General features: G+C 38.5%; 1 protein-coding gene across 5 annotated transcripts in view; it reads right to left on the bottom strand.

The window, feature by feature from the left end:
- Positions 1–2,963: 2,963 nt before the first annotated feature.
- The window catches only part of Enox1 (ecto-NOX disulfide-thiol exchanger 1), a 436,949-nt gene continuing 426,221 nt past the window's right edge, over positions 2,964–13,691 (bottom strand). For 4 of the 5 annotated variants that reach the window (XM_010637078.3, XM_010637077.2, XM_033759995.1 and 1 more), the window contains one exon: positions 2,964–3,878. In XM_010637078.3, the coding sequence (XP_010635380.1) occupies positions 3,747–3,878 (132 nt within the window). In that variant the 3' untranslated portion in view covers positions 2,964–3,746. Of the gene's footprint in view, positions 3,879–13,040; positions 13,111–13,691 lie in introns of all 5 variants that reach the window. The other variant, XM_033759994.1, reaches the window with a different exon arrangement.

The raw sequence follows: 13,691 nt of genomic DNA, 5'->3' as shown, positions 1-13,691 counted from the left end.
TGGGGATGGGAGCTTTGTTTTATAAGGCTGAGTAGAATTGTGATTACTAGATATGAGACAGATCATTTAGACAGAAAGATGAACAAAAGAGAAAGGCAAAGAAACGAGTTCTATTTAAGGAAGCAGAGAAAAAAAGGAAGACAAAGACCTCCAGGGCCAGATCACAAGAATCTTGAAAGCTTTAATGTTCTGCTTATTTTTGGAACCAACCTGATTTGTCACTGGGTAACTTAGGAGGGAAAGACCTGAAGAGTATTCACACTTTCACCCATGTACAAGGGATAGTGGGGGTAAAGGAGTGATCCAAAGGCACTGGAAGGAGGGGCGCTGGGCTCATGAGAATGGAGTTGGGAATAGGAGGAGGCAGAGTATGACCAAGTGTAGAGAAGAATATACTTCAGAGTCAGCCTTCAGTTCCACTCTTGGACTAAAAAGTTATTAATGGCAAAGATGGCAAATAATTTAAAAATTCTGAGCCCTCATTCCTTGCATGACAAATGTGAATGTTATGAATGGACTAAAGAGAATGGGATGACAGACATAGATAGATTCTAAACTGCCCTCACATGATAATGAAAGTGGCTTCCTCAGGTCACTCTAAAGTCCCATGTGAAACCAAGGTCTGTAAAATAATTTTAAGACTCTTCCCTCCAAAAATAATTTATTCACATAACTGAATTTAAAATACATAGCTAACATAGTTCTAGACAACTAATTGTCTAGACTTATCGAGAATTGTCTAGATTTGTTACTCAAGTAATATAATTTCAGGTATAAGTAAATATATTGAGACAAAATAGATTTTCCTAGTACAGAAGCTTCTCTCTAGGGATTACTCAAATATTTTTGGGAGGTAAATTAACCATTCCTCAGATTTGCTATTTAGGCCCCTCCAGTTCCTCTTTCCAATCAAACAGTGGGTTTGTGAGAATGAAGAGGTCTGTGTCAAGGTTTCAGTGCAATATGTCTTTCTGCTAAAGTGACTCCTGGGAATACCTGAAAGTATGAATGCACACTTTAAAACATCCAAATGGATCTTGGGAACATAATGTCAAGTGAAATGAGTCAGATAAAGAATATTAAATGGTTTCTCGTATATAAGCACCCCAAATATAAATAAATTCAAGAGTGAATTAAAGGAGAGTTGGTAAGAAACAGGAAGGGATAGTTTTAGAGATGGGGAGAGTGATAAGGGGACAGGAGAATGCAGCGAGATATGGTTTTGAAAATGATCAAGAGAGGATGTGTGTGTGTGTGTGTGTGTGCGTCTGCATGTGCACACGTGCGAGCCAATTCCCCAAAAGAAATATATACCAATAAAGTAAATACAAAAACCAAAAATATCCACCTTGCTTCCAGTTCGAAATAGGTTATGATACCTTCCCCTTTGTCCTGTATTAGGTCACATTTTTGTTGCTGTGACAAAATACCTAAGAAAAACAACGTAGAGGAGACAATGTATATTTTGGCTCACAGTTGGAGAGATTTTAGTCCATAGTCCAGTGGTTCCATTGCTGTGGGCCTGAGGTGAGGCAGAACCTTACAGAAGAAAGGCGTGGTGGAGCAAAGCTGTTCATCTCATGGGAGCTGAGAAGCAGAGAATGAAGGACAGGGCCAGAGGGAGAGCAAGAGAGAGAGGAAGGGCTGGGACAAGATACACTCTGCAAAGGTACACAGTCATCTACTTCCTCCAGCTGGGTCTTACCTTCTAATAGCTCGTTCATCTGTGAAATCATCCATGGCTTACCACAATGGGGTTAGTGCTTTCATGATCCAGTCACCTCTAGGTCCCACCTCTGCAGACTGGTGCATTGAAGAGTAAGCCTCAATGAGTCTGACACTTTACACCGTGACACATAGTCCCTACTAAATTTATGTTTTTATAACAAGGCACTTTAATGAATTCTTTTTTTCTTATTGCTATTCAGGTAAGCCTCTCAGTTTTTTTATTTTACAGTAACATTATCTATAAAACAATATCTTCTAATATCTTCTGCTTCCTGACTGTCGTGTACTTGTTGTGGTTCCTGGCTTTAGAAATCTGTCAGGATGGTGATGGTTGTTGGCATTAGCAGATGGTAGGGAAAGCCTCCAGTGTTTACTGTGACATTTCCATTCAATGTGACTCCCTGATCAAGTCTTCATTATACCCCAATCACAATGTATAGGACCTTTTGTGAAAATGTCTTTTCCCACTGAACTCTGAAAACACTCAGAAATATTTTTTTATTCATCGCTCTATTAATAGTATTAGCATCGACTCTGAACAAAATGAACATGTAGATATTTATGGGACTTATAAGTACTTTAATTTTTCAGAGTTCAATATAAAACCTGAGGTTAATAATGTCTGATAGAAAATTATGAAGATCTTTTCATAATTTCAAAGAATATTAACTCTTCAGCTATCTTCCTAAAAACAATTTCATTTAAAATTCATCAATATCTTCAATATTTTTTGTGATTTTAAGTGAAAAGCTGGAAAGGGGGACAATTTAAAATGATAACCTACTTGTTATTCAAGAGGGGAAACCCAAGTCCCGGCTAAGTTGTTGGTTTATGTGTGAATTCCTCAATTCTTTTCTAATTTGTAAGTCTTCTAGCAAATACACAAATTAATTTTATTATGTTTTTAATTTATTTACTAACTGGCTACTTTGTACCTGGTCATGAAGACACAGAAAAAGGTAAAACTTGTAATGATTATGTTTGAATGCTGTCTTAATATTTTAAATAGTATCTACTCTAATACTACATAATCGCCGTGTTCATGCTGTCCATACTACAATCTTCATATATTCTTATTTGAAATAATGTTTAATCTCTTAAAGTTACTCATATATTTAATAATTTAAAGTGGATATAAGGAGACTAAATAATGAGAAAAATATGTCTTAAAGAATAACTAAAATATATCAAATAATTTGCAAAACTAATACGGTAGAAGTCATATTTATTGAAAAAAATTAATATCTTTGCTATAAAATTTGTAACAGGAATATTTGCTGAATGTTTATTTTGATGCAGAAACCTGAATGTTACATACCAAGTACAAGACAGTAGCACTAGTTTTCCTTTATTTACATCTTATGAAAATTGTTATGCAGTCCATGTTAAAAGAACTTATGATGGAGAATTGTTACATTAGAAAAATAATATTCTTGATAAAGCATTCTCAAGGAGTCCAATCATAGCTTCTGCCTCTTCAAAAAGGCAAAAGTCCCTGGAACAGCATATAACTTAATTTATAAAATACAATAACTGTTCAGACACATATTCAAGTTTTCTTTTGGTATTATTCCTCACTGTAAAATTACTTTTGTTGTTTAACTTAAACAGAAAGACTTTTCAGGAAAATGTCATTTTAATGAGTTCAGCTATACATTACATACACAACTCTGTAGCCTAGCAACCACCATCGCTACACCATCATTAACTTTAAATATTTTGCTTGGTGAGCTATTCGCAAATGTAGCCTATTAAAGATTTTGCCATCATTATGACTGTGGAATCACTGTTTGGTTTTCATTGGAAACAGATCTGTCACAGTATGAAGCTTTGTTTAGTTGAAGGAACTGGTACACAATTACATGTCCACTCACAAAAGAACACCACAGATGTAACTGAAGTCAGGCTTTGATGGCTTTGCACAGGTCCTGCATTGGGCAACCCCAACTCCTCTCTCACTGCATAGCCCTAGCCAGGTTCAGACTATTTCAATTCCAGAGGTTTCTGGCTCTTCACAGTTAGGTAGTTTTAATTCCTTCAAAGGCACACAACTTCCATCTCTTTTCCAGCGTTGCTCCCACACCTGTGAACTCTTGCTTGAACATTCGAGGCAGCCTCATCAAAAGCATTTCAATCTCGTTGGCAGATATCTATGAGAAAGGAGAAGTCACTTGTGGGAAAGGAGCTCATCTTAAAGCAGGGTTGGGTAAGGAGGACCTGCTTTCACAGTAAGATAAACAACATTTCGTTTTCTACTTGGCTGTCAAGCACTGTCCTTATGAGAGTATGTGTCAAGGGCTGGATGTGATGATGCAATTTGCTGAGGAGCTGGCAGGGTGGAGCATGAGATGAATGGACAAAGGTTCTGGGTTTGCTCTTCATGAGGATGGCTGCTATCTAGGCAGAGCCAGGCTAGGACAGCTGTTTCTGATATACAAGAGCTCAGAACAAATCTCTCATTGCCAGGACCCTCATTCCTCACCTATGAAGGGCAGAAATTCTCTTACTCAGCAAAGAGTAGAGGGCATTTGGGTAGATTTCTTGCCATTTAAATATATTTCCGTTTTTTAATTTCACAGAAACCAGAAATCGTGAAGGTTCAGGAAAGAAAACAAAATCCCAAGCCCAAAGTAATACAAATCTTGGCATCTGGTTATAAAATCCAAGTAAATTTTTAGTGCAGTATTTTTTCTCAGAAATCATTACAGGAATTGTTATACCAATAATTCATTTTAAGTGAAGAATAAATAATCCACGACCCATCTTTCCTAGCCATGGCTGTTGTTTTTCTGTGTTTGCATCCTAATCAATGTGTGTGCCTGGAGATCTCTTGTAGCAAAGTGACTAATTGGGGTCTGATATTTTGTTTGAATTTTGTTCGATTATTGTTATAAGCTAAATGGCTCTTACAAAGATACTAGTTTCTTTAAATGTAGGCAGATGGGTATAACATTTAATAAGTATGGTATGAAAAGTACTGGCTTAGCACAGATTTGGGCACATAGAAATGCTCAATGAGTCAGAACTTTTATATTTTTTCATGGTATAATCACTGTAATTTTTTAGTTTATACTTTCCATTTATCAAGACTAAGACTCACTAAAGAGATACCAAATATATCAGAAAGCCAAATTAACTGTGTTTAATATTCACATGGAAAACATTTCAAGTATATTCAATATTCCTAGGCCTATATATAAAACTTAGAGAACCTGAAAGTTGAGATTAATTTTATTCTAAAACTTTTGAGTGAATTATTTTGAAATCTGAATGCATTTTCCCACAAAACCATAATAGAAGGCGTAATAGAGTCCCAAGTCCACTCACAAAAGCTATTAAAAAGATTACTGGAAGGTTCACAGTGAGTCTGTCTGCAAAGTACATCTTTCCACAGACACTGTGCAGAGCATCTTCACCCGCATTCACTGCTCTTCCCAGCACTCCTGTGAGACACAGGGCAGACACTGAGATGCGGCTCCACTTCTAACTGAGAGTGAGGGACTACAGGGGGTTAAACATTTCATCAAAGGCAGAGACTCAGCAAACAGTTGCACCTGTGCACTATTCTGCTCAAAGGCTTCCAGGCCCTAAAATGGCCTGGGAGAGTGTGGTCTTCCCAGACAGAAAGCACCTGGGACACTTTTGAAAGAGTAGCTTCCCTGGTTTCTCTGGAGACCCTGGATTAACCATCTGGGATGCAGCCTGTTTTTAACAACCACTCCACGTGATCATGGAGACTTAAACAGGTTTAGATTTTACTCTAGCGCAGGCCTCAAGCTGTGTCACCTTAGGCAGATCACTTGGTGTTTGTAATGCTCAGCTTCTTCATGTGTGTAATGGAAATGATACTCCTTTCAATGTAATTGTGAAGATTACACGTATATGATGCAACACATTACCTGGTACAAGCAATACCTGTCTTTGTCCATCATATAGAATACTGATGGGAAATAACACTCCACTAGCAAAGTTTTGTATTAGGGGGTCAATCTTTGTACTTGGAAGCCACATGTTACAAGTGCAGAGAAGATGTGATTAACTCAGCATTTAGCTGGCCTATGGGGCCATTTTCCATTTATTTTTTTAACTGACAAAAACATAAAAAATTGTACATATAAATGGTAATGTGATGTTTAGATGCATATATACATTGTGCAGTGTTTATATCAGGTTAAGTGTATCTATCTATTCAGTTTCATTTCTTTCTGCTACAAACTCCAAATTCTTCTAGTTTCTTTTTTCAATAGGAGGTGGTTTCTGCAAGCTTAATGACAACAACCCTCATTTGTAGGAAGAAGGCACAGGGCTTCAACAGTGGGCTGCAGCCTTGAGTCAGCACTAGTTCCACCTCTGGGATGAGCCATCTTCCTCAGGTCAAGCAGGGGCCACCACAAAGCAGACAGAATGAGTGAAGTCAGAGGACCTACCAGCTGCTAGTTTCTAGCATAAAAAGTAGGGAAGAAGCTTTGGGATGCTTTCAGAAGGGAGAGAAGCAGCTGCATTCTTGTGAGTAAAATAAATATCTGAAGACAGGGTCTGTGCAGAAGGCAGTAGAGTCAGGGAGGAAGCCCACCTGGTTATCCTGCAGCTGGTTATGAGAGGTCTAACAGCTCATGGTCATGGAAACATTCTCCTAGCCAGACTCCTCTGAAAATACATCCTTCGATTTTTCACTCTCAGCAGATAGGGACTAGCTTATAAATGAGGAAACTAAGGCCCAGAAGTGTTGGGAGACTTGTGCAGGGTAACCCAGGGAATGAACGTGGGGAAAGGGACACACCAAGCAGTGAGGTTGCGGTGTCTTGTTCTCTTCACCATGAGTGCTACTTTCCATAATCACTGGTGACTGGGCCATGAGGACCAGAAACAACCTTCTTGGGCACACTTCTGTGTTCGTGGGTGGATGCCTTGAGGAGGAACTGGACAACAGGGCAGGGGTCTTGTGTGGTAAACACTATAAGAATGATGTCTACACTAACAGCGAAAGTGCAATTCCCAGCTCTTCCAGCAGATGCACACTTATATGATGACTGGGCACCCCTGCATGAACCATTCGGGGAAATGGCAGTCAAATCATGGGGCGTCTCCCCATAGCTAGATATGTAAGACCATCTTGTTTTTCACGTTTTTTTTTTTCTTCTTTTTTCTTTTTTACTAGACCTTTCAGACTCCAGCCAAAAGGAAGTAGAAGGTGCTGGCAGCACTGGAGGGCTACTGCCCACCAAGACTCACTGTGGCCCAGACCTGAGGTCAGTGCTTTATGTACATTACTTCATCAGAATGCTCAGGAAACAGGCAAATATACCACTTGCTTGCAGGAAGAAATATAGATAATAAAAGATTTGGATCCTAGTCCTGGAGTGGCCCTTGTTAACTACCTTCCAGTTATGTAACCAGTTGCTTAACCTCTTTAAAGGGAAGTTTTTCTCTTTTGCAAAACTAAGGGGACCAAGAGGATCTCAGTGAAACTCTAGGGTTGCTCTGAAGACTTGGTCTGCATGCTGGTCCCTCAGGCATTAGCCCATCTTAGGACATGCCATTCCTAAAGTACCTGTCCGTGGCTGTGGTAAAAATCTCAAGGCAGACGGTGCCATCGGTCTTTTGCACACTTTTAAATACAAAACAGATGGCAACTAGTACTTATTTGGTTACATGCACTATGTGTTGTTCTATTTCACATATTAAAGCTTTCAATACGCATCACATAAAACCCCATTTTAAAAGATGTGAAACTTAGACATAAAGATGTTAACTTATTTAAATAAGCTGCCCAAAGTCAAACACCTAGGTTAGAAACTGGAATTTGAAATTTTCATTATTACTTCATTTGGATAGCAATTAGCCATACTTCAGATTTTGAGAAAACCAAAAATTAGCATAATGGAAACTAATCTCTGCGAATGTAGTTAAAAGTACATTTCTGTTGGTAGTGTAGATAACTTAAGGATGCCATAAAGATGTAAATATTGTGGACAGAGATGTGCTATAACTATATCCAGTTAATGAGGCTCTCAGCTAAATTCTAGAAAATTTCCTTAAATGTGTTTACATTGCATGTCAGGAGAAAGATCAAGGAGAAGCTGCTTTCAGGTTAGTTTGATGATTTTTAGACCCCTACCCCTTCCCTGACAAAATAATCTTAATCACATTTAACATTTTGGGATTTTCAATGAAAATTCAGCTTCTCCTGCATTTTAATTCTGTGGCAAAAGAAATTTTACTTTACTGTTGTCTTCATTCATCTTAATTCTGCTTCCTTCTCTTATAATTTGCCAGCTCTTGTCATCTGCCTTCACAATATCCCTTACATTCCTACTAGTATATTTTTGGTCTTGAAAAATGACAGAGTTGAGGGACTATCACATAAAACAAAGCACCCAGATCTCACTGAGCTCCAGGTGAAATTTATCCATTGCTCATCTCGAGCAGGAATTCTTCCCGAATCACTTCCAGGAGCAAGGATTTTCTCTGCATTCCTGCTTGTTACAGCTGGGAGCCTGGGGACCAGGTAGGGGCCTCTTCCTGTCCACCTGGTGAGTGGAGAGCTAGGACTTGAAGCAGGGCTTCTGGGGCTGGATCCAGGCCTGCCCTTAGAAACTCTGCAAAGCATAGTGGTGTAGGTTAGGGATGGGTGCTGTGACTCTGCCACTGCATTTCCCATAAACCATCTGTCTACTCGGTGCTCTACAGAGTGGCAAAGGCTTCCATAAACCTGATGTTCCCACTTACCTAGCTGGATTTTGTTCCAAACAATTGGTGGCCTGTATATATTTTCAGTCTTTGATACTGTCCTTGGATTCTTCCACTTCTGTTTTGTTTAAAAATTTCTAAGTCTAACATTTATTCTTTTAGGAGGGACTGATTTGCATTTATTTATTTATTTATTTGCAGTGCTAGGGATCTAACCCCAGGGCCTCACATATGCTAAGCAAATGCTCTAGCACTGAGCTGTAGTCCAAGCTGGCTTTTTATAATTTAAAGAAAGATGACAGTGGTCTATATATAACTAAGCAGCTTGTGTAGCATTAGCACTGCAGAGGTAAGTTATGAGATCTGTGTGACTTGTTTTCTGATCTGCTAATTCTAGTCCAAACCCACTGCTTCCTTGCCAGGCCTGTAATCACATGTATAAATTGACAGAAGCACACACAAATCGGTGTTATTATCATGGTGCATACATAGCACCACATTGCTGGGAAAGGGAAGGTGAGTGAAAAGGGAAGCTTGTTTGGGAAGGTTCTGGCAAAGTTTTCAGTTCAGGGAATCCTAAAAGATACCCAGAGAGGCTGTGTCAAGTCTGGACAGCCAAGGAATCCAAGTAGGAGAAACTCACTGTTAGACTTTATTGAACACTTAAATCACTTAATTCTTCTTCTCTGTTTGGGCAGAGCACAGTGTCAGCAAACACACCTTGCCACAAATAGTCACTGAAAGAAAGTGAGAGTGTAGATGGGGCAAGAACGGAGGAAGGAAGAGGAATAGAGAAATAAATAACGTATGTAGAAGTAAGGAATTAGGAGTGAAGGAAAAATCTGGACTAGGAAGGGAAGAGAAAGAAAAAGAAATAAAAGGAAAGAAAAGGTTGATGGAAAGAGGGAGAGAGGAAGGGGAAGAAATATGGCAATTTTGGCTAAAGCATTCCAGTGAAGCCAACTAGAATGACCACAGAATCAAGGATGCATTAGTGTTTAATCATTACTCTTTACCAATCCTAACACCTATGGTCCAACTTAGGACTTTATTAGTTCATGTCTGATTTTCAAGTTATTATTTTATAGAATTAAAAAGATAAACTACAAATGGAATACTACTCAGCCATAAAGAATGAGAAATTAGATTCATTCATAGGAAAATGGATACATTTTGAGGATATACTCCTAAGTGAAATAAATAAGTCACACGTGTAAATACCAAATAGTTTCTCTGGTGTGAAAAACTGTAATAGTACAAAAGATCCTAATGACATAATTAACAATGTGAAATAGGAAGAAAAGGGCTAAAGGTGTAGGGACAGTGGGAAGGGTAAGGGAAAGGGAATAAGGGAAAAGAAAAAACTAGGAGAAAATGACAAAATGGAAATAAGTGTTTGTAAATGGGTAGGGGACGAGGGGGTGAAGCGAGGGCAGGGACAAGGGGAAAAATGAGAACCAAGACCTGTCATGTAAAGGTACAAGATCCCAGTAATGAATGTAACTGTACTGTATACCTAGAATATACCAATAAACTCAATAAAAAGAAAAAAAAAACTACAAGCTTGTTGGTTGCAGCTTCTATCTTTGATTTCTTCTGGGCCCTGGCTGTCTCTTGTTCCTCTCTGGTCCCTTGGACAGAGCTGGATATATGGAAAGGAGTGAATTATCGCCACATTCATTGGGTCCCTCATAATCTTGTGAACCTCTCTCACTGTGGGTAAATTCTTTTTCATTTTATGTAGTCAGGTGGAAAATATTGCTACTTCAATTGTGATATGCTATCTGGAGGTGCTATTATATTGAACAGAATCAATACAGTATGGCTAAGCACTGATTAACATACTGTGTTATGAAGGAGAATATCAGAATATGCATAATACTGAAGATTATTCAGGTGGGCAATTTCACAAACAACACTGAGAACATTTCACCTACTGTCACCCAGTGATAGTCTGGAAAAGAATGCTATACAATTAAGGCAAGATTTGAAATGCTTGGGAACTGGCAAGATGTTTAAATTTTGTTTCTAGAGGTATACTTTCGATACAGAAATGCAGATGGTTGCCCCCTGGTGGGGAGTACATACATGCACATGGTAAACTGGTGTCAGGTCAAAGTGGCAGGCCTTCCTACATCCTCCAGGGGTCTGTAGACACATGCTGTGTTTGATTTTCAGAATAAAATCTCCCACTCTATGAGCCTTGGGAAGAAGGTTGAAGGTATATAGACGATGCAGCCAGACACACGGGGAGAAATGAGTCACAACCCCCTAAAGAATATGTAAACTGAACAAGAGCAGAGGAACTTCTTGACTGTAAGACAGTAAGTCCATTACTCCATTCTTCTGTATTCTGTTCTGCCAAGAATCAGGAGGGGCTGGGCTTGCCTGGCCCTGGGCTGATATGGCCCTAATAATGTTTGGAAAATTTGGTCAAAATAGGGTCACATGTTCCCAAGACCTATCTGCCTGTGGCCAGGCACAAGTTTTGACTCAACAAAACTTCAGGAAGACATTGAACCCAGCTCTTGTCCTGTCTCATGAGGGAATGCTTTGACTTAGACATTTCTGAAACACAAGAGTTGGGTGAATGACAGTGGATAGTATAAAAAGGGCTACAAAAGGAAAAATAAACAAATATAATTATTAGAAGTTGTATACAAGAAATAACCCTAGTGCAAAACGAAGCCCATAGACTGAAAGTGAAAGGAGCCTAGAAAAAAGCAGAGGTAGCAATCTTATTTGCAGACAAAGTAGGTAGCAATCTTATTTGCAGACAAAGTAAATTTCAAACCAAAACTGATTCTAGTAGTATAGATGTAGGAAGGTACTGTATCATACCTCTGTGAATGTAAAATATCTTGTACCTGCTTTATGATACGTAGTAGTGACTGTGCTTTAACAGAACTATTTTTAATGATGTTACTCTAGAATGTTCTCTTTCCAGATGAGGATTAAAATGTTAATAGAAAAAATGGTTCCAGGTACCACAACAGCAACAGAACTTTGCTGTTTTCTGGGTATAATTTTTTTCTTTGTTTTATTGTTTTTGTTTCTTTTAATGGAGTGTGCTGAATGTCTACAATTTTGTTCAGATGACTGCAGAACCTGGAAAAGCTGTTGCTGCTAGATGCATAATTAAGAAAATTACTCATTTACTATATAATGTACTTTAAAATAATTATCACATATATATGTATATATATATAATTTGAATTTTTGGAAACTTTAACTGTGCTTTTGACTTTAGAAAAAGTTATCCCAATTTACTGTGTTGAGTTGGCATTGTACAGAAATTAACAGCCATATTGGTCTAGAAATGTTAAATTTTTTTCCCATTTGTACAGGGGTAACACACTGTATTAAATATGAAAGGTCATATCTACATGGGTTTGATTACAGAAACTAATAAAGTACTCTCTAAATAATGGAAAAAAAAAGAATAATATAAGACTACAAGAGCCAGAAGCAATTTAAATATGTTCAGGGACCATTTTCATCTTCAGAATTAAGGACTATTTTAATTTTACATCATTGCCTTTTCTCTTTTACTTTCCTTTTTAGTTTTATTTTAGGATTCCCTATTTTTAATGTTCATATAGAGATTTCTTTAACTGAAATACCAAATAGTTTCTCTGGTGTGAAAAACTATAAAAGTACACAAGATCCTAATGAGATAACAATGTGAAATAGGAAGTAAAGGGCTAAAGGTGTAGGGAAAGTGGGAAGGGCATAGGAAAGGTAATAAGGGAGAGGAAAACAATATGAGAAAATGAAGAAATGGAAATAAAGTGTTTGTAAATGGGGAGGGGAGGAGGGGGTGAAGGGAGAGCAGGGACAAGGGGAATAAATGAGAAAACCTATTATGTAAAGGTACAGGATCCCAATAATGAATGTTACTGTATTTTATACCTAGAATGTACCAATAAACTCAATAAAAAGAAAAACAAAGTGAAAAAAGCAATAAGAATAATATGTAAGTTATAGGGCTGCATGGTTTTAGGGAGCCATGTGCAATTTACATGCCCAGTATAATTTAAATTAATTCTGGCCTCCACTTCTGAATCATTTGCATATCAGTATGTGGCCTTGAGGAAGCTATAATAAAAACTGCAACACTGCTGGGTTGGACCTCAAGGTAAGTAGAATCTAAATGTTATTTTGTAACAATTGTAGAAATTGTGTTTTTTGAGTCAGCAACCCTCTGTGTTGTGGCAGTGGGATAGAATCTGTTGCTTCAAAGGAACATTAACCAAAAGTCCGGAGCAGGGGCTGTGATGCACACTTCTTCCTAACCAGATGCAGGTAGCCAGGCTGTCAGCAGCCTGGGGATCACAAGCCCTTCAGCAGCTGATGTGCTGACACTGCCCTGGTGGATACTTACAGGGTAAACCTCTCATTATTTTACTCTGGCTTAAAGCTCTGAGGATATGGAATTCCAGTCTACAGTGGAATTCCAGTGGATAGCACAGATTCCAGTGCTATCTGGATTAAAATGTCTAAATACCTTCTCAGTCCTTTTTGCAACAGAATGAATACTCTGGCACCCAGCAGTTTTAGTCAGGGCCTCTTTTCAGTATATTTTCACCCTTAAGCATGAGGTAAAAAATTGACAACATTACCGGCCATTTTTTTCAGGAGATGAAGAGCTCCCTGGGCAAGAGGTAGGGTCTGGGTGGCGGTGACCATCATCTAAAGTAAAAGGATCAGTCTGACATGACATGGAATTCTCCTTGATTGAATCCCTTCCAGAAAGGCACATCTTCTAATAGCCAGGAGCCAGGCCTATGAATTCTCTCCCCTTGATGACTAATGAGGGACATGACATAAATCTCATCTGAGCTCTGTTATAGGGGTAAAAAATAAAACAGGAGGTGACACTCCACCAAAGTAAACAGACTTGTTTACTGGTCTCTCCCCTCACCTCAAATGATTTTACATTCTTTATGAATGCACCCATCATGAACTTGTAGTGGAAGAGAACAGAAGAGCTCTGAAATTCTTAGATAAATAACAAGTGGATTCTGTACCCATCTCAGCTCATACTAAAAAAACTGCTCAACAAGTCCTCCACCTGCAATTCCAGAACAGGGAGGAAAGATGTCAACAATGCAAGGAAAGATAATAGCAGCCACAGTTGAGGGCTTATTCTATGCTAAAATATTGGTACAGGGAGTTCCATTTAACCATCCAGGCAAACGTAGCAGTGACAATAAGAAAGAATGATACTGGTGAAGGAAGGAAACACCAAAGGACCCCCTTCTGATCTTTAA

The sequence above is a fragment of the Fukomys damarensis genome, unplaced genomic scaffold (assembly GCF_012274545.1).
Source record: "Fukomys damarensis isolate Sample0158 unplaced genomic scaffold, DMR_v1.0_HiC HiC_scaffold_38, whole genome shotgun sequence".
NCBI lineage: Eukaryota > Metazoa > Chordata > Mammalia > Rodentia > Bathyergidae > Fukomys > Fukomys damarensis.
Note: the sequence above shows the minus strand (reverse complement) of the source record. Positions and strands in the feature narration are given on the sequence as shown.